The sequence below is a fragment of the Eumetopias jubatus genome, unplaced genomic scaffold (assembly GCF_037043125.1).
Source record: "Eumetopias jubatus isolate StellerSeaLion01/CBP00866 unplaced genomic scaffold, mEumJub1_p1.0 scaffold_5, whole genome shotgun sequence".
Taxonomy (NCBI): domain Eukaryota; kingdom Metazoa; phylum Chordata; class Mammalia; order Carnivora; family Otariidae; genus Eumetopias; species Eumetopias jubatus.
In genome coordinates, this window is record NW_028274811.1 from 76,556,009 (window position 1) to 76,582,769 (window position 26,761).

The following is a 26,761-nucleotide window of genomic DNA, read 5'->3' on the forward strand; positions in this document are numbered from 1 at the left end:
GACTGGGGTGGGGCCCAAGGCTGTACATTTCCAACAAGCTCCAAGGACCACAACTGCAGCTTTAACTTTTCTACTTACACATTTTTTAAAATTTTCTGTAAGAAAGATAAAGTTTTTTCTGTTTATTCTTTATCTCTTCCCTGCAAAGAAATACTCTTATTTTTAAATATAGAACCATACCAGATGTAACCAGTCACCAAGATCTTAAATAAGCAACTACTTAAGCAGTATAAAAAAGGGGCAATTACCCATTAACACTTGCATCCACATTATCTCATGCCTATGTAGATAAAAGTAATGTATTTGAAAGTCAAATCATATACAATTCTCTTATCCTTACCAGCTGAAAGTCTAAACACTCTACAGTAATCTAGATTAATCACAATCCTAGGAAATACTATGAAAATTTTAATTCAGTAAATTGCATTTGGAGAGAGAGTAACCTATTACTAAAGCTCCTGCTTAACAGTTTATTCAATTTTCAAAATGTTAAGAAACGGTACTTAATCTCAGATCATCTAGGATCGTGTATAGGATATTTGAGGAAAGAAAAAACTAAAAGGAATAAATTAAAAAAGTACATATAGAGCTGAAAAACAGGGATTAACAGAAAGTGGCGTAAAAGAGCCATACTTCCCTGCAAATAATGACATCATGGAAAAATTTAAAAAACCAGTTTCCTTAACTCAATGATTTCTAGCTATTCTGACTATGATTTCATGTTTTCCTGCCTTTCTTAAAATGTTTCTTAGCACAAACGTTTGAAATTTAAGAATGAATTGACTTTAAAACTCTGAGATAACTGCAAAGTAAGCTTAGAAAATACCATTTTAACTGGTATTGCCTTTAAAAATTATTCAAACTTACTTAGTGAAAAGAACTGATTTTGATGACAGCCAAACCTTTCTGGTATGTGTTGTGTACATAAATGCAAAATTTCCAAAATTGGTGTACCATAGTAGTTTTCAACAAGACACTAACAAATACATGGTAAAGAAACATGGCCTGTGTTCAAATTAACTTTGATTTGGTATTCCTAAAATTTAACAGGTCCTTTAGACTAGACTTCTCAAAGCCTTTTAAAGATGCTGAATTTCTATAAAAGATTTTCATTTAGAACACTTCCACTGATCATATTTCCTACTCATTACTTACACGAAACACTTTAAAAGTTCAGATCCAAAGATTTTTGAAGTATATAACATTAACAAAAATATTTTCTATAAGCCAAGGAAATTTGTGACAGAGTTCTGATATAAAATTTACACACATATATATTTACAACATATATTAAATATATTAAATCAAGCATTGTTAATGCTATGAAAAGCAATGAAACAAAAGAATTCTAAGAATCAGGTTAATAAAGCTCAACTGCCAGCCAGAGATTAACTATAAATGGTTAAGACCATTGTAGCACATCGTTAACAATTTCCCTCACTCTGTAAAAATTTTTCAAGAGCATATGTAGATACTAATCAAAGTGATTCAAATAAATTATCAAATTTACATGTACAACTTTAGATTAAAAATTTAATCTGCAGGCAAGGAGAGAAACTGTCCTGAACATTAAGCATGTACTAATCACCCAAAAATTAGCAAATGTGACTATGTATTTCTGATCTTCATCCACAAATCTATTCCTGGATTAAATCATCATTCAAGAGAACTTTAAAATAAAAAGTCTAACCAGGATTTGGAAAACCTGATTTTTTTGTTTTTCTCAAATCCACAGCCGGGAATCAGTATTTTAAAATCTTCCAAAACCATCTTTAGAAAGCTTAACTTCAGTTATGTAACAAACTTTGTGCTGAGTTTAAACTGATGTGCAGGTGCATCCTGACCTATATTTCTCAGTAAATAAGTTTCAAAATTGTCAGTTATAGCATAGCTAAAGAAACATCTTCCTGTGTATTCTTCCTCCTTTCACTCAATGGTCATAGACAACTTTCCATATGGAAAGAATCAAAGAACATTTTTTAGTATAAAGCTAATTATACCAACCAAAAATGTCAAATGACTTCTTACTTAATTATATTTCATTTCATAATGGAATTTCCACAAAGGAAGAAAATCTAAAACAAAAATCCATTTAAAAATTCTACCCAATAAAAATCAAGTTTTACTTTAAAAACTATTTACAATATATTATCAATTTTAAAAGCAGAGCATATCTCTCCTCTCTTCACTCTATATTAATATTCATAGTTACTAGAAGTGGGGTTTTTTTGGCAAGAAAATCCCCCTACCTATAAGTTCATGTCCTTAAGCACAATCTCCTTTCTCTATACTGCCTTGGTATGAAAGCTTTTTGGGGGGGGCGGGGGAGGTTGCTGGGGAGAATGGTGGCTGAGGGTTGGTAACAATTACAGTAGAGCAAAGGAAAAGGACAGCATAACAGCAGTAAGGAAGAAAATGAAAGCAGATGAGAAGCAGGTCTCCCTCCTTCTGATAAACACCAAGGCAGTTGCAAGAACAAGATAACTTGACAACCACGCTTCTCAGAAGCATGTAAAACCTGTATAATAGAAATAATAACTCACAATAATTAGAGAATATGATTTGCAATTACTTCATAAATATGCACTGTAAAAGATTTAAGTCAATCTGATTTCACAGGGTTTAACTTTTTTCACTTATACTACCAAATCTATCTTATTACTCTCCTTTAGATATGGCAGCAAAATACATAAAACATTATTGGAACAAGAAAGGGCTCAGAATGTAACAGTACATGACCTCTCTGAACACTCAACTAGAGGATTTACTCTCAAGAGTCTTATTTCCTATTTTGTGAGTAGTTTAGTTCCTGTGTTTCCTCTAAATATGTCTATCTATTAACCATGTCATTGCTCACTAACAAAAGAATGTGAACAACGGGACTCCTCTAATCACTTACTATAATCAATGTACCTACCTGTAAAGATCTGAATCAAATATGAGATTCAAAACTCTTCCAATTTAGCCTCTCAACTCTGTTGATACTTGAACTCTGTTGTCTGAAACCTTATTATACTTTGTAAATTAAGTGGTGGGATGAAACTTCAAAACCATTCACTTCAATTCTTTTTTTAAAGTTGAGATGATCATTCAAAGGCAGAGTGTCAACTCAGGTTTTGTAATGTTAAGACAATACCTGTTCAACTAAATAATGCTGCTTTCCATAATTGCTCCTTTCTTTCTATGTGTTCTTGTTATCCAGTCTGCCTGTGAAAGCTGATAAACTAAAGGACACCTAGCATGACCAGAAAATACCGTTTCAAGTCAAATACTTAGAACACTGCTTCTTTCTCTATCCAACATTTTTTCTGAAACCCTCCCAACTGCCAAAACTTTCCTGTTTCTTGTCCATCACATTTCTCTCCCACTGTAATTAATGTTCCAGTTATGTAGTATCCTATGGTACATAAAACATGATGCTAATTATAATAAGCAAATAGTGAGTGCTCATTATATCAGGAACTATTTTAAGCCCTTTCCACATAACACCTCACTATTCCCAACTTTAAATAAGATAAATAACACTGTAATTCATGTTCTATAAGTGAAAAAGACAAAACCTCAGACGTAAAGTAATTTGCCCTAATTTACACAACTAATAAAAAGTAGAACTGGAAAAAGTAATCAGTCAGTCTGACTCTGATGCTTACATTCCTGATCTCTACTGATAAGTGTATATAACTACATGGACTCCATCAATGTGCAGGTAACTCAAAATTTGGGGGTTAGAGAATTTAAAGAGTCTTTGTATTTAAAGAGGTTTCTTACACAGTAAAACAGCTTAATATGGCTTACTCCCATTAACTCTATCTTCTTTGCAAAGACATGGCCCAAGTAACTCATTCATATATAATTAAAACTCAAATTTAAAAAAAAAATTGGGGGGAAAAAAGGGTTGCAGCAATATTTTAACAAATGTCCAGATCAGCCTTGTCCAAAAGAACTTTTGCAATGATAGAAATGTTTTCTATCTGTGCTACACATCATGGTAGCCATTAATCACATGTGGCTTTCAGCACTCGAAATGCGTCAAGTGTGACTAATTGCATTTTTAATATTTTGTAATTTTAAATAGTTTAAATAGCCACATGTGGCTAGTGGCTACTATACTGGACAGGAAAGGGATAGAAGACAAAATGCCAGAGAAAGGTGAGTAAAGAACTTCTTATTGCCTTTATTTGGAGAGTGCACTAACAGTCAAAGCAATTTAAAGGTCTCTTTTTACTTGCTTTAGTTTCAATAATTGACCCAAACAATATAAACCTCCAAAGAGATTTAAGTCACCTAAACTTTCCATATTTAAATTCATCTTTGTGTATCTCAATGGAAAAAATAAAACCTGTATTACCAACAAAACTTCATGTATCAGAAACTTTTTATTACTGTTTGGATAACTAAGAGGAACAATCTGATCTGAAAACTCTGCCACCTACTAGGAAAACTAAAGAGTCATTCAAGTTTTACATTCTCTTCATAATACTTGATAATAAAGTGCTTACCTTGATTCTCCACTACTGTTTCTAACACTTTCTTCATCACTGTGTCCATTCATTGTAAATATCAAGAAGTTTTAAAATAAAATATAAATCTTCCCAGTTTAAAAGATGAATACAAATACGAACTCCTTAAACATCAAAAATTCAGATGAATTTTCTCCAACATTCACAGGCTTCCTGGGCCCTTTTTGATTCACCTAAAGAAAATATATTGAGAAAGTTAAGAAAATTTCCTATACGGGAAAAGATGAGTTAAGTCTATTTAGAACTGATACAAATCTACCTAGGCCAATTAAAGTAGAGATGGTAAGGGAGGGTTAGGGGTCTTTTACTCAAAATACTTAGGCTTCTATTAACTACATTCCTGACTACTTACTAGAATTTAGCATTACTGCTTATTTTTGACAGAAGAAATTAAAATATTTGTGAAGTGATAAAACTTTTAAACTGACTGCAACTGTGTAGCAATACACATATATACACATTATACAGAAACAAATAACTAAAGCAAAGTGGTAGTATGTAACATATATATATATATCCCAAGAACAGAAAAAGAAGTCTTATTAGAAACTTGGTCAAACAAATGAAAGGGGGAAAAAACATTATCTTTAATCAAGCACTAATTCCTATTACTCAGAACTTCATATAACTGAATGAGGGAAAGTTTTGAAAATGCTCACATGAAAACAGAATAAAAGTGTATCACACAATTTCAGCGAAAAATGTGTAGGTCAAAACATATGTGTTCTTTCACAGGTACACCAAGAGTGGAGTGATAAAATTTAAATAGTATTTATCCAGTTCGGACTTCCAGAGGTTCCATTAAAAAAAAAAAGGTAATAGAATATACACTAGAATTAATTAAGACATGGACTTGGGGCAGAAATCATGAGCCAAGACACAGCATTTCCACCTTTCAAGATTTCAGCCCAACACTGGAGAGTCACCTACAAGCCATCCACGAATAAACAAAGGAGATCTCTGGCAGGGGAGGGAGAGGAAGAAGCGGGGGAAGGAGACGTCAGATCCTTCCCCAGCCAGAAAGTACCGAGACAGGCGACTGAGAGCAGAGCTGTCCGCCGACCTCAGCAAAGAGAATTTACTCCTACAATTATTTCCAGTCCACAAAAAAGAGGGGGGGGGAAATACGCTGTTGCCAACCCAATCATAGTAAACTCTGCATCTTGATCCGTATTTTAATTCTCGAGACTACAGTCCAGTAGACTCTGTCCAAGAAATGGTCATCCAAAAAGTATTCCACGCAACATTTAGTCTTAACGTTAAATGTTAATTCCAACTAATCAAAGAGCTTTACTATTAAACGATGATGTCTTAAAAATCCAGGTACTCTAACAAACTGCCTCACTTACCCAAAGTCTCTCTTCACCGAGAAAGTTCACAACTCTTTTCGTTCGTTCCTTTTCACTCCTTTTCGCCCCTCAAAATGGCTTTCTCCGTACACTGTAACTTCCTTTTCCCCCCTCATCTTCCTTCTCCGAGTAAGTCCTCTTTCTGAAACCCTTCTCACAACCGTAAGTTCTGAAGCTCCAGGCGCACGCAGCCCTCTCCTGCCTTTCACGCGTCTTAACAATGACTCTTCCCTAAGTCGCTAAACCTCTTTGAATCTTCCTTTTCTGCGCCCGTCTTTTAACAGTTGCTTCGCTCCTGCTAAGTTTTCAAAGCGGTACTCGAAAGGAGGTTGGAAACCTTCCTCCTCCCTCATCCGTACTTTGCAGCTTCGCTCCAATCAGCCTCCCAACCAGACGCTCACCACTCCTCTCCAACCCTGTCCCTCTCCGGGCCTTCATCCCGGTCCCAGGGTCTCTCTTCCCGCCTCAAACTTCCCGCAGACCCGCCCCGCGCCCTCCCGGGCTCGCCCGGGCCGCCGCCCCCTCCCCCTCCCCGCCGCTCCCCACGTGCTGGGAGTCCGGGTCGCGGCGGGACCAAAGCACCCGGCAAGTGCTCACCGCTCTCCCCTCACCGCTCTCCCCTCGCGGCCCCGCCAGCCCTAAGCCGAAGAGGCCCGGGCTCGACTGCCCAGCTGCCCGCCCGTCCGGCGCGAGGATGCGCTCCTCGGCGCCGGCCTGCGCTCGCCACTCACACGCCCCCTGTGCACCGAGCCCGTCAACCCCTGCCGGCCCTCACAGAGCCGCCCCGGCCTTCGCCCGGCGCTCGGCCGCTGGGCCGCCGCCCGGGCACCGCGCCGCCCCCGCCCTCCGCCTGGCCGGCTCCCGTCCTCCCCGCCACATCCTGACCCGCCCGCCGCCCCCTTTCTTACCGGCGGGCGTGCAGGCTTCGCGGGGCGGAGGGAGCCGACTCGGGTCGGCGGCCTCCCCCGCGCCCGGGCCCGCGGTCTCTGCCGCCGAGTGAGTCCTCGGGCTCCGGGCGTCTCGGGGTAAGCAGGAGTCCGTGAGGAGGGGGAAGGGGAAGGACGCGGAGGGGAAGGGGAAGCCCCGGGCCGCGGCACCAACGCGCGATCCCCTGCGGAGCGGATCCAACAATCAATTCATTATTGAAGCACCAACGGCGAAGGCAGCAAAAGCGAGAAGTAACGAGCCGTCGTTGTCGCCGCGACCACGCGCGCGCTCCCGCTCCCGCCGCTTATCGGCTCCCGGCAGCCGCCATGACGCCGAGAGAGCGAGCGCAACCGTCTCCGTCGTAGCCGCCTCCGCCGCCGCCACCACCGAGGTCGCCGTCGCCTCCGCCTCCCGCGCGACGTAAGCTCCTCTGCTCACTCCCCTTCCCCACTGGGCGCGAGGCGGGCCGACGGGCGAACGGGAGCGCGCACGCCGAACACCTCCGGCTGGCGCGCGGGCGGTGGGAGGGGCTACGTTGTGGAGTCGTGGGGTGTAGAAGGAAAGCTATTGGTGCTGAGGAGGGCGAAGAGTGAATGCGCGCACGCGCATGAATGGGAGCGCGCACGCTCGCCGCGCGGAGGCCGCCGGACTCTGGCCACGGCCGTGGGCCGCTGATCCTTGCTCGGGCGCCCTCTCTTAGTGGCCGGGAATTGAATTCCGGGAAGTGGGAGCTGCAGGCTCGCTCCGTGCGGGTATGGACGCTGCTGTCACTCGGAACGATTACGCAAGGACGTCGCGGCGGAGAGACTGAGAAGCTACGGGGGAAGCAGGGGGGTGGGGAAACGCTAAAAACTACGTTGGGGCTAGGAGTGCCGCGGGAGGGCCAAGTTGGATAAGCCGAGGGAGCAGGATCTTGCGTGGAGTCTGGTTGCCCAGGCCTGGAACCATAGCTCCCTCGGCCTAGTCTGAGCGCCTGTCCGGAGGGGTGGGCAGGGGGCTGTGCGTCACACCAGGCAGCCTGGGAACCCAACTGTTGGGCAACTGTGGTCACCTCCCGCCGCCTCCTACGCTTAGGCGACGTGTGACACGGGCTCCCTCGGGGGTCTCATGCCCCGAAAGGGCGGGGCTCCTGAGGAGACGGAGAAAGATAGAGACCGAGTTGTTGTCCTCCTGTGATTGATTCATTTGTGGGTAGCCCTTGCCTGGTTCAGTAAAAAGCTTTTACTACCTTTCTAAGTCTTTTCATGGAGGGCGGGGTGGAGGGTGCGGTGCCGACTCGCAACAGAAAAGCAACTCCGGGACGTTAGTAACTGTGTCGGTTTAACCTGCTGCAATTTAGTTGACGGTTTCTTTCATAACTGTAACTGCGGGCCTAAGTTATAACCCTTTATAAGTGTGGAAGGAAACACCCCTTTCAAGCACGGTAGTGTCCTACTTCACTCTTTTTGAAAGCATTTATAAATCAAAATTCTTTTATACTTTTTTTTCCCAGTCCATTGGTCAGTCTTGACTCACTCGAGGTTAATGATAAAACTCTAATCCTAATCGCCAGTGATTGGATTTGGTGCAAAGGCCCACCTTCCAAGCCCAGTGAGTTTGAATGTGGTAGCTGCATTCCCAAAATAATTCTTTTCGTTTGTGGGAAATACTCATGTTTTAGTCCACCAGCTGTTGAAACAGTTTGGTTTAAAGCCTTCAAAAAGATCTCAAAACAGAATTCCAAATATGTGTTCATTGTATGGAAGGGTATATTCACCTTTGGGAAGTAGGGAAAGGGAAATAAGTACACATGGTCTACTCGAAAAAAAATGTTTATCATGAGGTAATAAAACGTAACACTACCATAATTTGTAAAATGATCTGTGCTCAGCAATTTTTTTTAAATTTTCTTTTTTCCTAGTTATTAAATAGCTGTAATGCTGGGTTGTGAAGAATAAGGTCATAACAAATACCCATTTCTGAAGTCCCTAAAAGTAGGAACTAACTACTAGTTTTTAATGTTATGCTTTGAAAATATGATAAAGGTGCCTTAAGGATAGGGGCTTCCTGTGCCTCAGACTAATTTCTTTATTGAATTACTAGAGTGGTAAGTAAAAGGAAAAAGCCCCAGAAAAACGGTAACCATTGCAGATAAATAATTTTGTAATCAGAAGAATGATTCGGATGATAAAGACTTGAATTATATCTGTACTACATTTTATCATTATCTTACAAAAAAGAATTGTATGAATTATATATATGTTTTCTGAAAGCACATCACAGACCTTTTTAAACTGTGCCATTTGGTTGTGACATACTACACATAAACTCTATAGGCACCTTTTTGCAAAATAAGTCTTAATAAATTTGTAACAAAATATTGAAACTTTGAGATTTATATTTCTGGTAATATCATAATATAGTTTATGACTCCACAGAATTTTAGAATTACTGTTGAGAATGTGGAGAAATACAAGCTATTTGTGGGAAGTGGGAACAGTCTTGCCAGTTAAGTTTTTTAAAAGTTATTTGATGAATAAAGCAAGAGTATTTTTTTGTCCATTTGTTATCTGCACAGTTAAATTTTTAGTTTCACTTTGTTTGGACAAACTCTGTCCTTATCTCTCTCTATTGGTACTAAAAACAATAGACAGTTGATAATCTCAGCACATGACTAGCAAAAATCCTTGAAAATTAATGTCAACCAGGAAGTCTTTATTATTTCCCATTTGAGAAATTTCATATTCTTTGGAAAGCATATTATGTTTATAAAATCTAGGACAGCACTTTATGGGACCTTGATTCTGATATGCTCTGCTAGGACTAGTTACTGATGGGTATCCATAGGTGGAGATAGATTGAGAACCACTTACCGAGAATTGTGAGATGTTCAACATAAATACAATGATAACTCTTGCTTTTCTCATGAATGTTTTGGATGCCAAGATAGGATTTTAATTCCATAATTATATTCTTGTTGCCTAGAGGATTTGTGTATGAGAAGCTGCTACAACAATCAGAACAGTATTAAAATAGCCTAGAATCTAAACCTATGTCATTATACCCCAGATCCTTCCCAAACAGAAGAATAGCTTTCCAAATATACTTAAATTTACAAAGTCCTTTATAAATAGAACCCATGAAATTCTAAGTCACCTTATAGTGAATATTACATTTTCTATGTTTTTAATCATTAAAATTCTATGACAGGAGCTCTGGTTCCCAGTGTTGAACAGGGGGCAGGAGTCAGTAACTGAGGAAATTTTTTCCTAACTATGCATGCTGGATACTCCCTTTCCTTTCCTCTTCTGATACGCATAATTTCTAGGTTCTAGATAGTGTTTAGAAATTTTTTTCTGGATTTTTCAGATATCCACCAACAGTTCGTTCACCTTGCTTATGGCCATTGTATATGGGGGTTTTACTGATAAATTCTTGAATCACAAGTTAAATTTCAAATGGAAAGTTTTTAGAGGTTATACCAAGAGGCAACTATATATAAAATCTAACCATTGATCTGGATGTAAAGATTCTACTCCTCTAATTTATTATTAGAGTAACTAATAGTTACTCTAATAATACATTAGTTACTAATGTATTATTCTTCTCCTGCAGATCCTTTAGTTGCTGTTCATTTTACCTGGTGTATGTCGTCTTCACCCTTTCTTAATCTCTACTACTTTATTTATATAAGCTCCAATTTCTCTGCGTCTTTCCCTCTAGCTCACCCTGTGGCTTCCTTCAGAATTGAAATCTAATGAAATCACTCCCCTGCCTTAAATATGTATTTTTTAAATATACTACAAATTTGCGTACATAATATTTTAATTAGTCTTTTCACAATCTTATCCCAGCGTTGCCTCCCATCATTCCTAGGAGACACATGACACTCTAGCCACACATTTCTAAAGGTCACTGGAAAGTTACCTTTAATTGTAAATGGATATAGTCCATCTATCTTATGAAGTAGTCTCTTACAGGTTTAAGTAAATCATCAAGGATTGTTGAATGTCCTGATGCAATTGTACGACACCTTATGAGACATGTCAGGCAGCTCTCCACCTCCCTGTGTATTCTGTAAGTGCAGCATGTCTTTGTATTGTAATAAAGCATTTGTTTCCATACTGCACTGTGAGCCCCTTGAGTAGAAACTCTCTGTGCCCCCAGTGCACTATTGTTGGCATTTATTCAAAAAACTGCATACCAGACATTTTGCTAGGGTGGGGTTGATTGTGGGGGGATTATAATAGAGCAAAAACAGATACTTTCAAGAGTTAAAGTCTTACAGAGGAAACCATCATACTGCAAAATCATAACTGAGAAAAATGGTATGAAGAATCAATCACATGAGAATTCATAATGGAGAGCCCTAGTCAGAAGAGTCTCCAGGGGTGCCTGGGTGGCTCAGTTGGTTGAGTGTCTGACTCTTGGTTTTGGCTCAGGTCATGATTTCATGGGTCCTGGGATCAAGTCCTCTATCAGGCTCAATGCTCAGCACGGAGTCTACTTGAGATTCTCTCCCTCTCCCCCTCCCACTCATGTGCTCTCTCACAAACTCTCTGTCTCTCTAAAATAAATCTTAAAAAAAAAAAAGTCTCCAAAGGAAGTGACATTATTGGAGAACTGAAGCATTAATATGGAGTAGAAAAGCAAAAGAGAGGTAAAAGAGCTTTCCAGGTAAAAGAAATAAGATGGGCAAAAATTCTGGGCCAGAGAGAAGGGGTCAACTTACAATCCAGTTTGCCAAGGATAGGCATTTTTTACTTTCAGAGGTGCTCTGGTGTGGACTACAAGGAGCATAGTACTGCTGGAGCAGACAGAACTGAGGAAGATGAAGCTGCATAGGAGCCAGGCTCTTCAGGTCCCAAAGGCAGGTAAAGAAGTGGGTTTGGGGCACCTCAGTGGCTCAGTCAGTTAAGCGTACAACTTTTGATACCAGCTCAGGTCATGATTTCAGGGTTGTGAGATCAGGTTCCATGCTAGGCATGGAGCCTGCTTGGGATTCTCTCTCTCCCTCTGCCCCTTCCCACTCTCCTCTCTTACAAAATAATAAGTAATAAAAATTGAGTGGGTTCTTTTCTTGGAACAAAGGGAAACCTTTGAAGGATTTTAAACTGTGGTAATGAAGGATTTGCAAATTGGAAAATTTAGGCTTAAAAATTAGTGGCATGTCAAAGAAAACATAATATTCTTAAGTGAATTAGGCTAAAGGATAACTTGATGGACCAGGGTATTGTTATGGAAGAGAGAGCAGTTTTGGAAGGAAATGTCCACAGGGTTTGTTGATGCAATTGGATTCAGGATTAGGAGGGAAGCTGTACATACAATGGAAGGGAATGGAACTGAATGATAATAGCATTCATTTCAATGGTAATATATTTGGAGATGGGTAGGTGTGAAGATCATAAATTTGGCAATTACTGAGTTTCTGATACCTTTGAGTCATCTAAGAGTCTGGTATAGAAATCTGGAGCTGAGAAGGGAGATGGACTGAATAAAAACTGTTAAGTGTGTGGGGAGAAATTGAAGTCGTGAGTATACATGAAATAAACTTGAAAGACAGCCTAGGAGTACACAGTCAAGAACTTGAATTAATTTTTGGCTGGGTGGAAGAAGATGAGCTGGATAAGGAGTTGCAAATGTCCAGTGTGTTGTGCAATGGATAACAAAGGCAGTACTTCAAGGAAGGAGTGGTGAATAGTGTATAACACTATTGAGAATCATGTGAAATAAGGTCAGCATATCCACTGGGTTTAGTAACATGAGGAGCGTCTGTTACCTTAGAACTATTTTGTTGGAATAGTAGGGGCCAGAAGTCAGATTGGAGTGGAATGTGTTAAATGAGTCATTGAGTCTAACTAAAATCATTGACTTCGACTTGGGAGGGAATATGAATTGTTGGGGGAAGGGTTGTGGATTTTTATTTGTTTAGGTGAAAGACTTCAGGTGTTTCAAAAACAATGAGAAACGTCCTTTTGAGAGAGAGGTTGATTAGAGAAGAGTCAGCAATAATTATTTGGAAGAATTAACAATAGCTGGAAGGATTAATAGTCAGAAAAGGAAATACATTAAAAGTCTGATTTAGGAAAAAAAATAATTTTTTCAATCAGGAACTAAACACTAGATACCACTATTTATAGTTATGGGCCCCAGGCCTCTACCCATTATATGTCAGCAGCACCTGCCATTCATTGTGACAACCAAAATGTTTTCAGATATTGCCAAATGTCACCTGTGGGGCAAAATCTTCCCTTGCCCCATTAATAACCACTATTATAAAAAATAAGTGTCCTGGACTCTCCACACCATCTAAACTGTTTTGAGTCAATGCAATATTAATACAATGATGCCCATGGTTTTCCAGTGCTATAGCACAGAATTATCTTTAAGAAAAGGTGAGCTTTTAAAGAATGCATAGGCCAAGGACTCACCTTAAAACAATGGAATGCAATTTCTTGAGGTAGGGCTTGAACATTTTTATGGCAAAGCTACCCAAAATTTAATTCTAAATTTTGGCACAGTTGAGAACTTCTTAACATATTACCCCTCCCAGGAGTACATGCTTTAAAATAGATTTCTACCAACAATTTTTCAAACATTAGTAGACATATGAGGCATACATAAATTTGGGGAATAGCTCACAGAAACTCTCAAATCACACCATATGACACCAACAACAAAAAGTTATCTGGCCCCAAATGACAGTAGTGCCATTGTTGAGAAACGCTGCTATAAAGAACGGCAAGCTAAGTAGTATTCTTTAGTGAAATCTTAATGGGTAGAGTTGTGGTTTGGTAAGGGTGCTAATGAAGGAGGATCTACTCTACCCAACAACTTAACCTAAGCTCCAACTTATTTATAATTAGCAACAAAAGAACCTCAAAACACATTTGCAGAACAAAGAAATATAACTAGCACAATTGACTGATTATGTTATCTTCCTTGTTTAAAATATTTTATTTATTTAATAGAGACAGCTAGAGAGGGAACACGAGCAGGGGGAATGGGAGAGGGAGAAGCAGGCCTCCCTTGGAGCAGGGAGCCTGATGCAGGGCTTGATCCCAGGACTGTGGGATCATGACCTGAGCTGAAGGCAGTCGCTTAACCAACAGAGCCACCCAGGTGCCCCACTGTCTTTGTTTAAAAGAAAATATAGTGTAACTGAAACTCTTATTGCTGGTGGAAGTGTAAATTGGATTGGAAAATTGATGGCAGTATCTATTATAGCTGAACTTATGCCTACCCTATATCAGCAACTTCTATCTCGATAAATTAATGAAGGTTTCTGCTAAAAGTCTCATATACAAAAGTTTATCGCAGTTTGATTCATTATGGCCTCAACCTGGAATAAAGTGAAGTATATCCATATAATGAAATAGTACCCATCAATTAAAAAGAATAGATTGCTACACATAATAACATGGATAGATCTCAGAGGTATTGTGTCGAGTGAAATAGACACAGAATTCATATTGCATAATTCCATTTATGTAAAATTTAAGAACGAAGCTAATTTGTGATGATAAAAGGATAGTAGCCTCTCAGGGCATAGGTATTAGATGGGGCATAAATGATGAAATGATGAAAATGTCCTTCCACATCTTCATCTGGCTGGTTATATGAGCGTATACATATGAAAGAGTTTGAACTGAACATTTCAGTTTTGTTGACTTTACTGTGTATATGCTATATCCCCATTTCTTAAAAATTAGGGAAAGAAACTGGGAAACCTAATTTTGAACTACTTGAAACCTTGTGTCTCAAGTGCTTGGTTAAATACCCAAATAGCTAGGGTTAGCTACCTAATAGATTCACTTTGTGAACAACTCCAATGCATTGTTTCATGAAAATAAATTTTGAATTTGGAGTCAGATCTGGTTTTGAACCATAGCTACATCCATTATTATGACATTGGTAAAGTCACTTATATTGGTATTTTTTGTGACTATGGAAGATCTGTGAGTTAAGAGAAATATAGAAGAATCCACTGTTGGGGCACCTGAGTGGCTCAGATGGTTAAGCATCTGCCTTCTGCTCAAGTCTTGATCTCCAGATCCTGGGATCCAGCCCCACGTCGAGCACTACGTCAGGCTCCTGGCTCGTCTGCTTCTCCTGCCTCTCCCCTTTGCTCCTGCTCTCCCTTTCTCTCCCTCCCTCCCTTTTTCTGTATCTTTCTCTTTCTCAGATGAATAAATAAAAATCTTAAAAAGAAAAATCCACTGTTTTGTTTTGATTTTAGCCTTATTTCATGATCTCCGCCACCACCGAGAAATATTCATAGACATTCAGGGGTGGGCCTCAGCAGCTGTATATGTATTAGGTAACTTAATGCCTCTGTCTTTAGGATGAACAACTATACCCTATCTGGACCAATCAAATTATCTTGAGTATTTAAAATTGGGGTTGAGAATGTTTATCAGACAGTTAATCTGTTCTGAGAAAGGAAGTTAGGTCAAGGCTACCTTATTTGGGAGCAGCGTGTGGAGAATCTGAGTTGTGTTGCAGAGTAAGAATGATCTCACATTACTGTGTCACTCAGTGTTCTAAGTGTTATAATTTTGTGAGGTTGGTACTATTATCCCCACTTTGCAGGTAAGGAAGCTCAGAAGTTTGACTAAAGTAAGTATGTATTGCAGCTAAAATAAAACTCAGGTTGTCTGACTCCAGAGTCTGTGCTTTCATGAAGCAGTGCTGACATATCAGACACAGCCATAAGAGCTGCCTTGGTTCCTGATAGGTTTCCATTTCTTGATCTCAGTCTCTTGAGAAGGTTGAGTTTGCTTCCTATCTTTGAATTATTTATCATAGTTTATCCTTATAATAAAATTTCATGTCTTTGCTTAAGCTAGCTTAAGTGGGTTTCTGCCAATTGCAACTGGAAGAGTATTTCTCCAGTTCAACTGTGAATGGGATTGAAAGTAACAAACCTCAGAGAAACTGAAGCTGGCTGAATCAAGGTGGAATAGCAGGCAGTAAAGACTTTCCTGCCCTAAAATGGGAACTTGTTAGCTTCTGTTATACAATTGTGAACGTTTTACCCAGGCTTTCTCCAATAGTATCTTAGAACTCAGAGTATATATTCACTGAAGTGAGGCATTATAGAATTTTTTAGCTACATATTAAAAAAAAAGTCACATGAATTGGTTACTATATGTAGAGTTTTTTAAAAGTATGTTCAAAAAAAGTTCTGAACAAAGTTCCCAGATGAAAGTCAATTGCACCAAATTTGTCCATTTATGCCAAATTTAGCAGATTTGACAATTATTGAAGCCAATTTGCCTTTGGTCTGAGAATATATAAACAGATCAAGAAGTTAGTCAAGGGAGGGGTGCCTGGGTGACTCAGTTGTTTAAGCATCCCACTCTTGATTTTGGCTCAGGTCACGATCTCAGGGTTGTAAGATTGAGCCCCACTGGGTGTGGAGTCTGCTTAAAATTCTCTCTCTCCCTCTGCTCCTCCCCACCAAAAAAAGAAATTAGTCAAGGGATTTATTGAATTGCAACATATTTTTTTTGCCACCTTGTTTCTCACACTGAAGTTTTACATTTGCATTCCAGAGTGAAATTTTAGTAATAGCAATAGGACTCTCAAGAAGGAGCAAAATGATATCAAGACATTCCAATTTCTCAGTTCCCTCCAAAACATTTTTCACTGCTCATCCCCTTCACAAAAGTGTGATGATCCTTTACATTGTCTATCAATAGCTACTAAGATTGGAATGCACTATATGTGTGGGAATATTACTAAATGACAAACTGCAAGCTGCCATGCACACTTTTTCTCTTGTTTGCTTTGAGGCTAAAGCAGAGGACAATGAGGATGAACAGAGTCCCAGCTGTTGCTAAGAAACAGAAGTTCAGAAGAATTGACAACTTAAGGAGAAACCTGACCCACTAAGTTCTTCAGCATTAGCTAAATACAAAACAAATCTCCCTAAAAGAAAATTCTCAGGCAGTCCTCCACAGTAAGGCAGTTGCATGTCATAAACCCCAAAATAGTCTCAGACCACAGACTATTTCAATGCCTCAAGCACCTCTTATTCTCCAGTACAAAAGAATCTGCACCAGCCAGAAGTGGGTATCCTTGTCCCAGATGAAGAACCTTAGTGTCCTTTGTCATGAGTGGCCCTGGAAGATTGTAAAAGAGAATCCAAATTGGGTGCACCCAGATTTCCTAATAACTGACTAGGAAGTGGGTCCATTAGCTCATGCCTTATAAGATTTCAGGGGCCTATTATTTACTATCACACTCCTGCTGGATATAATATATAATTTAGTTAAACTAATTCAATTTGTATTGAGTCTACATATTGCAGAATTAATTCAAGTATTTCTTCGGTGCTTTTTATATGCCTATCCTTGGAGTAGGGGCATGGAAAACGTGTTAAAATGGACAAGGGGCTTTCTCACTTGGAGTTGCCATTCTACTTTGGAGGAGGGAAAGAAGAGAGATCATTAAGGAAATAAGGTTACAAATTGGGATGGGTTTTGTAGGGGAAAGGTGAAGTAATGTCAGAGAAAGTAAAAAGGAGACAAATGGAAAGCAATGGGGTGGTCAGAGAAGACTTCTTCAAGCTGTAACTGGTAGAATGAGGTTGTGCCTATTGTAGGAAGAACCATGGGAAGAGCAGGAAGGAGAACAAGTGCAAAGACCCTAAGGTAAGAAGGGGTTTGTTATATGTGAAGAACCTAAGGAGGCAAGTATAGCTGAAGCATAGTGTAGAAGTTAAGTTGATATTGGATGTCAAAAAAACATTCAAGGAACCTCCTTAGATCCAGAGCCTTGTGGTCTATGGAAAGCACTGGGGTTTAATTCCAAACACAAGAAGATGCTGTTGAAAGGCTTTACCCCAAAGAATAGCATAATCTGATTTACTTTCTAAAAGATTGTTGTAGCTGCTATATAGAAAATGGATAATAGTAGGAAAAGGGAAAGCGGCTCTCTCTAGCTCTCCACATAAAAAGCTATTCTAATATATAATAGTTGTTAGGATTAGAGGAGTAGCTTTGAAATGTAGAGAAGATGGAATTTAGATTAATTTGGGATGTAAGAGTGACGACAATTGAGTTGCGGTCATCATTTGCTATACATTATCTAAATATATCAATAAATAACAAACAAGTATATTGTTTGAAAATGTGGAGATAAATATCAAAGAGCTAGAAATGTTGAAGGTATTTGAGAGTGGAGAGGGCTGGGAGAGAAATATTTTTTTTCTATAAACATTCAATGTAATTTTTAAATAAAAATTGGTGTGTGTGTGTGTGTGTGTGTGTGTGTATAAAACCTTTGCTGTCAGTACGCCTGGGTGGGTCAGTGGGTTAAGCGTCTGCCTTCGGCTCAGGTCATGATCCCAGGGTCCAGGGTTCGAGTCCCACATTGGGCTCCGTGCTCAGTGAGGAGCCTGCTTCTCCCTCTGCCTGCCATCCCCCATGCTTGTGCACGTGCGCTCTCTCTCTCTCTCTGACACATAAATAAATAAAATGTTAAAAAAAAAACCTTTGCTGTGAAAAGGTTAGAGAGGTGTGGTAATAGATGGAATAAGTCAATGAAGTGTTTCTTTTTAGTTGAAAATACTGATGTCTGTTGGTAGACTGGCATGAATAATAAGCAGAGAATGAAAATTTGATGATGTGTAGTAGACAAATGTAATAACTGAAGAAGCAAAACTGAGAAGAAGAGAAAATATAGGTGTCAGGAGTTACAAGTGCCCATGAGAGGGAAAATAATACTATTTCAATTTTAACAGAAAAGAAGGCTGAGAAGACGAGTAGAGATGCAGAGAGGTTTGGATATCTATTGGAATGAAAATGAAGTAAATCTTCTCTGATGATTTCTGTATTCACGATGAATTACATAGGGAGTAGGATTGTCAGCTGAAAATGAGAATGAAGGAGTCTGAGGTAACGGAAAAAAAAATATGACATTTCTACCTCAGAGAATATAAAGATGAACTTCCTAGGGAAGCATAGAAGGACAGCCAGGTTGGCTTAGGTGTTCGCTTGTGGTCTGTGGTCATGAATTTAAAGAGAAATGAGTCAGCTAATTGTATTACTTCTTTATTAAGTTCCTTGGGTCTCTGCACAAAGGAACAAATACTTGAATTCAAGCAGGTTTGAGATTTTGTGAAATGAGTTCAACAGAGGGAGATGGGAGCCAAGGCACTTGATTGTACTTCAGAAGGAATAATTATATGATGAAACATGAATTCCAATCTGGGTAAATGTGGGAGTGAATACAGATAATTAAAAAGTAGTGGGAGTGGAGGAGGGTATCAATGAACTGGAGGTCTGTAAGAAGCTAAAGACTTACTGCCAAGCTAAAGTGAGCTGGACAGATAGGAGGTGGTGGGTGGACCAAATAGGATCTTCAAAATTGATATTTCACAGGTAGTACAGTTACCAGTGCTTACATGGTCCAGGGTTAGTCCAGGATATGAATTGAGGTTGGTGATGGTCTGTGGAGATGATGAAGGTTAAAGAAGTAAGTCTTTTCCAGTTCCATGGTAAGGAGTTTGGAAGTCTCCCCTCTATGCTAGCAGACTGTAAAATCAGAAACTCTTCTTGGATCAGTAAGAGAAGGGAGACAACACAGAACAGACCTCTGCTCCCAAGACTGGCAAGACAAGCGAATACACAGAGTCATGGTTTACCTGAGCGGAGACAAGCAGAAAACACTGTGGGAACAAGACCAGATTAGGAAAATCTGAACTGTAATTGATGAATTTCTGGAGGATTTGTGTAAACAACTCTGAGTTAAAAACTTCAGGGGACCCAGTCATAGAAGGGTAAGATTCACAAATATTGTGAGATTTACCTTCAAGAGCTTGACTAGGTTCCCACAATAAATATCTGACACAAATCCCCTTGTGCTTTCTGCAGGGAGAGGGGAGAAGAACCATTCAGAAATATTCCAGACCATTCTGTTCTTCCTGCTGGGCTATTTTCAAAGCCTAAATGACCTAGGGGATGGGAAATATCCAACTCCTATCCACTCTAGTTATGCTGTCCTACAGTATCAGAACCAGACATGGCAGAGTTGTTGGGAATTATCAGTCAAAGAGTTTAAAACAACTATGACTAATATACTCTGAACAATAATGGATAAAGTAGGCAGCATGCAAGAACAGATGAGCAATGTAAGCTGAGAGATGGAAATCCTAAGAAAGAAATAGAAAATGCTACAGATTTAAAAACAAATAAAAACAAAAACACTGTAACAGAAAAGAACTGGAAGACTGTGCTTTTGGATGGGTCATCAACATATATTCTGAAAGTCACTGAGAATGACCACATATAGTGTTGGAAAGGGGAAATATGATAGTAAACTGGAAAATAATGTTGTCAATAAATAAAAGAATGACTAGAAGTGAACAGCTGTACAGGACTTGACCAGCTTGATCGAGCTGATCACATCAGCTTCAAAGGAGTTTATATTCCTGGAGACAAGAAGGACATGCCCCTAATCCTGACCCTGAGATTCACTATATAGGGGCAAAGAAAGTCATCAGTTGAAAAGAATATAGTTGAGTCATTAATTTAAGACAGCCTAGACTCATTTAATGCTAAGAATGTAGTTCCTAATTTGATAAGGACACATTCTATTCAGCAACTGTATGTGAAACATCTATGTATTGTGTTATTTGTTTTAGATGTTTGAGATACAATAATCGACAAGAAAGCCAAGTCTCTGCATTTTTTTTTTTTTTTGAATTTATATTCCTGTATGGGGAGCCAGAAAGTAAACATATGTTATATCTGGTAGTGGTAAGGGCTATGAAGAAAAAATATGTATGTTACATATTTACATAGAGGGTGATGGGGATGGTCTTTTAAACAAGGTCACAGAGAGCTTTTCTGATAAGGTCATAGACATGTGAGCCAAAAACTGAATAAAGTGAAGAAGAGACACTTGCAGATACTTGGCAGGGACAGGGGCATTCTATGTAGAAGGAGGAATGAGAACAAAAGCCCTAAGGCTAGAGGGTACTTATTATGTTTATGACACAGCAAGGAATCTAATTTGAGTTCAGTGGAGTGAGCACTCACATACTAATTATTTGTTTGTTTATACTAGTTTTTGTATTAACACTGAGGAAGTAAAAGTGCTCATTTAGCTAGAAGCTTCTCTATCTCTTTTCATATTTTAAATTATCCATAGATCTTAATTTTTCAACTTGAAATGTGAAGTATTTAGAGATTTGGCATCACATAATAAGGCATAAATACTTTATTTAAAAAAATTAAAAATCAATTTGATTTTGTGGTTTCTTAATATTAGTTATTGTTGTGGATCACCGATTTTTCTCCTGTGATGAGTTAAGATCACTTTAATTAGAGGAATGTAAGTAAAAGTTACATGAAATTATCATTTTATATATGTCACTAACAAAACTTCCAGAGGAGATGGTAGGTGAGCCTACATGATTCATCTGAAATAAGTGAATAAGGGAAATGAGTGCAAGGACTTTGTCGAAGTTTGTTGTTCTCTGGGTCTTAGTAGTTAAATGGACATCTAGTCATTAATAAATAAAGCTGATTGAACATTTTCAAAACAATTCAAGCTTAAAAAAAAAAACATAGGCTGAAGAGTACAGTCTAGTAGAACTGCTATGGGGAAGAGTGTGGCAACCAGTATCCTGCTGATTTTCATACTTCCATTTTGGCTCCATCCCCCACCCTCCTCTTAAATCAACTCTTAACAAAGAATCCAGGGGGTGTCTTTAAAAACGTAAAGCAAATCCTGTTGCTCCACTGTTTCACACCCTTTCAGAGAAATCCAGCCTTCTTTCTATGGTCTTCCAAGAGCCTGTATGACCTGACTTCAGTCTAGCTCTGCAGTGTTACCCCATCATTCTCCCCCCTACTCATTCTGTCCCAGTCACTTGGCCTCCTTTCTGTTCACAAGCCTGACAAATTCTTTTCCACTCACAGGCTTTTGCTCTGGTTATTTCTAGGCCTGGAATGCTTCTCTCAGCTCTTCTCATGCAGGCTATTCGTCATCCTTTAGGTCTCAGGTCAGATGTCACTTCCTCAGAGAGGCCCTCGAAACAGCATTCTCTAACGAGGCTTTCCTCAGTTACTTTTTCTAGTTCCCTTGTTTATTTTCTTCACAAAAATAGCGATTAGGATTTACGTTTACCTCATTTGACTTGTCTTACTTGCCTCTTGTTTTGCCCCCTACTAGAAGGTAAGCTCCCTGGTAAATTGATCAGATGAGACATTTGGAAAAGTTTAGGGATATGTTAAAAGTAGATTTGGTAGGATTTTTAAAAGCAATTAAAAATTACAGGTAAAACATAAATGTTCTACAGAAAGGAAATAAAATTATAGTACCCTATTGCCAGCTTTTTTCATGGTTATCATGAAGTTAAGTATGATTTACCTAAATATGGTGATGTGATTCTCTTGGAGTGGTAGGGGTGGACGTGGTATGTGAGTGCTAAATGCCTACAGTGGAAGTTGGCATTGTTTGTCCAACATCCATTCCACCTTTTCCCCATTGCATAGCGGCCATGTAGACCACTCTAGAGGTCAGCCTGATTAAATTGATTAGTGCAATCCGATTGCCCTTGCCAATCTAATAAATCTGTGGATGGGCAGTTCTGAGCCAATAAATCCATGGCATTCCCTAGGTTATAGGGAATGGCTAGGAATGAACATATGACCTAATTTGTAGTAAAGATCTATAAGGAGGGGATGCCTGGGTGGCTCAGTCCTTAAGCGTCTGCCTTCGGCTCAGGTCATGATCCCAGGGTCCTGGAATCGAGTTCCGTGTCGGGCTCCCTGCTTGGTGGGGAGTCTGCTTCTCCCTCTGCATGCTTCTCCCCCTGCTTGTGCTCTCTCTCTCTCTAATAAATAAATAAAATCTTTAAAAAAAAACACAGCACAGTTCTTATTTCTTAAATGAGGTGGGATTGGCATTCCTAGAAGTTGAGGCATCCTATCTGACAAAATCCTACTTTCTCTTAACAACAAGTGAAGAGACATTATCTAAAATATATAAATGAAGAAATAAATAGCTTTCAGTATATATATATATATTTTAAAAATATTTTATTTATTTATTTGACAGAGAGAGAGAGGGCACAAGCAGGGGAAAAGGGAGAAGCAGGCTCTCCGTGGAGCAGGGAGCCCAATGTAGGGCTCCGATCCCAGGACCCTGGGATCATGACCTGAGCCAAAGGCAGACACTTAACCAACTGAGCCACCCAGCACCCCCAAGTTTAGAATTTTAAATTGAGTCCATTTTAAAAAATGATTTCTTTAATTACTGTTTAATATGGGCAGTTTAAAAATCAAAGTATTTGTTGTTCTAGATGTAGAGAATGGTAATAGAGGAGTGGGGTACATAGAATGGACATAGAAAGAAAGGAAGTCGGGGTCTTAAGGATAAGAAGTTCAAAGTTCCATCTTTTTTTAAATTTATTTGAGAGAGAGAGAGAGAGAGAGAGAGAATGAGTGGGGGGAGGGGCAGAGGGAGAGGGAGAAGCAGACTCCCTGCTGAGTAGGGAGCAGGACTCAAGGCTTGATCCCAGGACCGCTGAGATCACAACACAAGCAGATGTTTAACCAGCTGAGCCACCCAGGCGCCCCTCGTCTTTTTTTTTTAATTCCCCAGTGGGTAATATCTAAAATATATGTACTATGTTACAGAGGTATTGAATAACCAAAAATAAATAAATAAATAATGCTTGTTTGTTAAGATAGATTTCTTAAAACAAAATGGACATTTTATACATAAGGCCCATTTCTGAGCAGTAAGAATATCGGCTTTTCTTTTTCTTAGATTGATATTGATAGTATGTTTTCTCTAAATAATATTATGGCCCCATGTTTCACTTGTAAAATCTTTTCCTGTTTCAATGTGAAGCAAATTTATTGCTCCCCAATAGATTTTCACAGTGCTCTTATGTTCACTCTGCATAAAATTCTAGATAAATATTTGATACTTTTCTCCCCTTACTACAAATTCATTTTGCAACTTTTCTCATCCAGATTTCAAATGTCATCTGACATATATTTCAGTGGAGTGTTTCAGGATCTTCCACAACCACTTAATCTTTATACAGGATAAATAGTTGGAGACACATTGAGTAATTTTTTCACTACAGAAAAGTGCCCATGTGAGGGGAAAGTAGTGGCTGAAATCCAGCCTGTGTCCACTTGCTATGTACTCTGGAATTTGCTGCCAGCAAGAAAGGGCACATTTTATAATTCACACGGAGTTTCTATAGGTATTATTGGTGACCAAGGTTGGAAAGGGAAATAAAAACAGCAATAAGAGAGGGTTATAGAATATCTAATCAATTTCAACCAAGATTTTTGGAGCATTCTCTGAGTGTTAGGCCCTGAGATCACAGAAATGAGGAAATCATTGGGCCCATAATGAATAGGGGGATCACAAGTCTGTTGAGTACCCCAGTTTGTATATTTTTTCCCATTGTCTCATTTGGTTAGTGTCCCCTTTTGCTCTTAAATATGTACCAGTATGGATAGTAAATTATGTAGTAACTCTAAAAAAAGAAGGAAAAATTAATTCTAGACTGAGTGGCATGACAGGAGGATTGGTGGGGGAAAGGGCACAGGTAGAAATATGACTGAAAACATAGGGACTCTGAGCTGGTGAAGGGACACACCACCTTTAAGGAGTTTTGAGTTGTTATTTTTCTTATTTTTTTTTAAGGTGTTATTTATTTATTTATTTATTTGTCAGAGAGAGAGAGCGCGCAAAAGCACGAGTGGCAGGCAGAGGGAGAGGGAGAAGCAGATTCCCTGCTGAGCAAGGAGCCCGATGCGGGGCTCGATCCCAGGACCCCAGGATCATGACCTGAGCTGAAGGCAGACGCTCAACTCACCCAGGTGCCCTTAAGGAGTTTTTATTTGTCATGAGAGCAGTGAGAACTAATAATGGTTTAGGAGTAGGGAAGTGATAAGATCAGATCTGTTTAGTGTTGGAAAGATCTAAAGTACATTTCCCTACCACTGCCTTCCCCCCCTGCCACCTCCCACCATATACACATACATGGGACTAGGAAGAAGGAGAAGAGGATCATGTCCTTTCTGAGTATAAACACACTCATAACTGAGCTCCACTTAATCTTCAATCCACTGTAACTCCTTGGAATGAATAACCCACCCTCTCCATCCCCTCTGTAAAACACACTGACTGCTGTCATCAACATGCTGACCTTTTACATGCTTATATGTGGTAAGCTACTCTAGTGCAACATACATTTCTGCTTCTCTAAGTTGAATTGCATATTTTAAATTATGTATTTATTAATGTTAGTTGTACTCATTGCTGCAGTTATGTAATTGAAAAAAATTCACAAACTAATGAACTAAGAAGACAATAGTTTCTGTGAAAATTCTGTGGAAAGATTTTGAAAAACTGAAAGTCAACTGGCTAGGAATATTCAGATAAGGGTATATATGAAACAGCTATAAAAAAAAAAAAGTAAAATAGCATAAACATCCAGAAGATTCTGTGCTCAGTTTGCTTTATCATATACTGGGTCACCGAAGCCATATTAATATGCTCTAGTAAACAGACAGGCCAAGTCTGGCCTGCAGTCAAAGCTACTAACTACTTGGTTGGGCTTACAGTAGTATATGATCATTCTCCAGGATTCATCCAGTTTTTGCAGGGGGCAGACAGATGATAGGGACCTAGGATAGGGACCATGTATTAGGGTGTTCAAGAGAAACAGACTAATAGGATATACATACAAAGAGATTTATTTTAAGGAACTGGCTCATGCTTTAGAGACTACTAAGAAGTCCCAAGATCTACACTTAACAAGCTGGAGACCCAGGAAAGCTAATGATACAGTTTCAGTCCAAAGCCCTGAGAACTAGAAGAGCTAATGATGTAAGTTCCAGTCTGAGTCTGAATCCAAAGGCAGGAGAAGACTGATGTCCTAACTCTAAGATAGTTAGGCAGAGAGAAAATTATCCCTCACTTAGCCTTATTTGTTCTGTTCAGGCCCTCAAAGATTGGAGTGGCACTCATCTCCACCATCCATACCCAAAATATGATATACTGTTTTGTTGTTGTTGCTGTTTGGTCAGAAGTACACTGGGCATTAGTGTCCAAGACTTCTATTTAGTCTTCCCCCACTGTAACAGCTTTTACTTAAGAGCTAAAACCCAATATGTGGATTACTCCAACTGCCAAGTATGTCAGTTGCAATTATAACCTTTAGGGATTGAAGAAATGAGCACTAGTTGTTTCCATGGACCCAGTGTACTCACTGTGAGTCCAAATTTGTCCAGGACGACATTTATTATCTGGACTTTATGTATTCCAAATCTTAAGGGGGAGGTCAAGATAATACTCTGGGTCTCTAAGTATCAATGTCAACTCACTCCCCATGTCTAATTTTCCCTGAAATGTCTGGATATTTCCTTTTCCTCAGTGTTCAGTCACCTGAGAAAATGGCCTAGGTCCCTTTGCAGGAGGGACTAGAAGAATCATTACAATATATATTTGCCATAGTGTTGCGGAGTCCTTTCCTCTAGGACCTGATTACACCTCCTGGGTCTAAAAATTAGCTCCGATCTGGGAACTGGGCAAGGGATCATGGCACTTTTTACTGTAGTGACCATGCTCTGTCTCCTCATTCATTCTTCCTTTCCTTGATTACATATGTCTGGCCGTATCCTTGTTGCCTGCCCATCAGTTTTTTTCTCCTAGGGACACTTAGTTCTAGAAAACATCTCCACAACTCTTTGCAGGTTGAACTCCCTTGGCCATCATGCTGATTTTTTCAGTCATTAGGATAACTGTGATTATGCTGACCTCTGGTATTAAGTTCTGTCTTCTGGATCTACTATGCATCTGGGCCCCATCATTCCCATTGCTATTAATAAGCCAAGTTCTATGGTAGTATCACCTACAGTAAGCTCTGGCCTTTAGAAGTGAGCTGTCACTGAACTTCTTCATGAGGGTGGTGCCTCTCTTACCAGGGCATGCCCATTGGTT

General features: G+C 39.4%; 1 protein-coding gene across 2 annotated transcripts in view; it reads right to left on the reverse strand.

The window, feature by feature from the left end:
• Positions 1-7,235, reverse strand: part of CHD1 (chromodomain helicase DNA binding protein 1) — a 71,029-nt gene extending 63,794 nt beyond the window's left edge. The window contains exons 1-2 of one of the 2 annotated variants that reach the window (XM_028093037.2): positions 6,778-7,235; positions 4,500-4,693 (exon numbers count right to left, since the gene is read on the reverse strand). In XM_028093037.2, coding sequence (XP_027948838.1) covers positions 4,500-4,552 — 53 coding nt within the window. In that variant the 5' untranslated portion in view covers positions 4,553-4,693; positions 6,778-7,235. The remainder of the gene's footprint in view (positions 1-4,499; positions 4,694-6,777) is intronic. The other variant, XM_028093036.2, reaches the window with a different exon arrangement.
• Between the last annotated feature and the right edge of the window lie 19,526 nt (positions 7,236-26,761).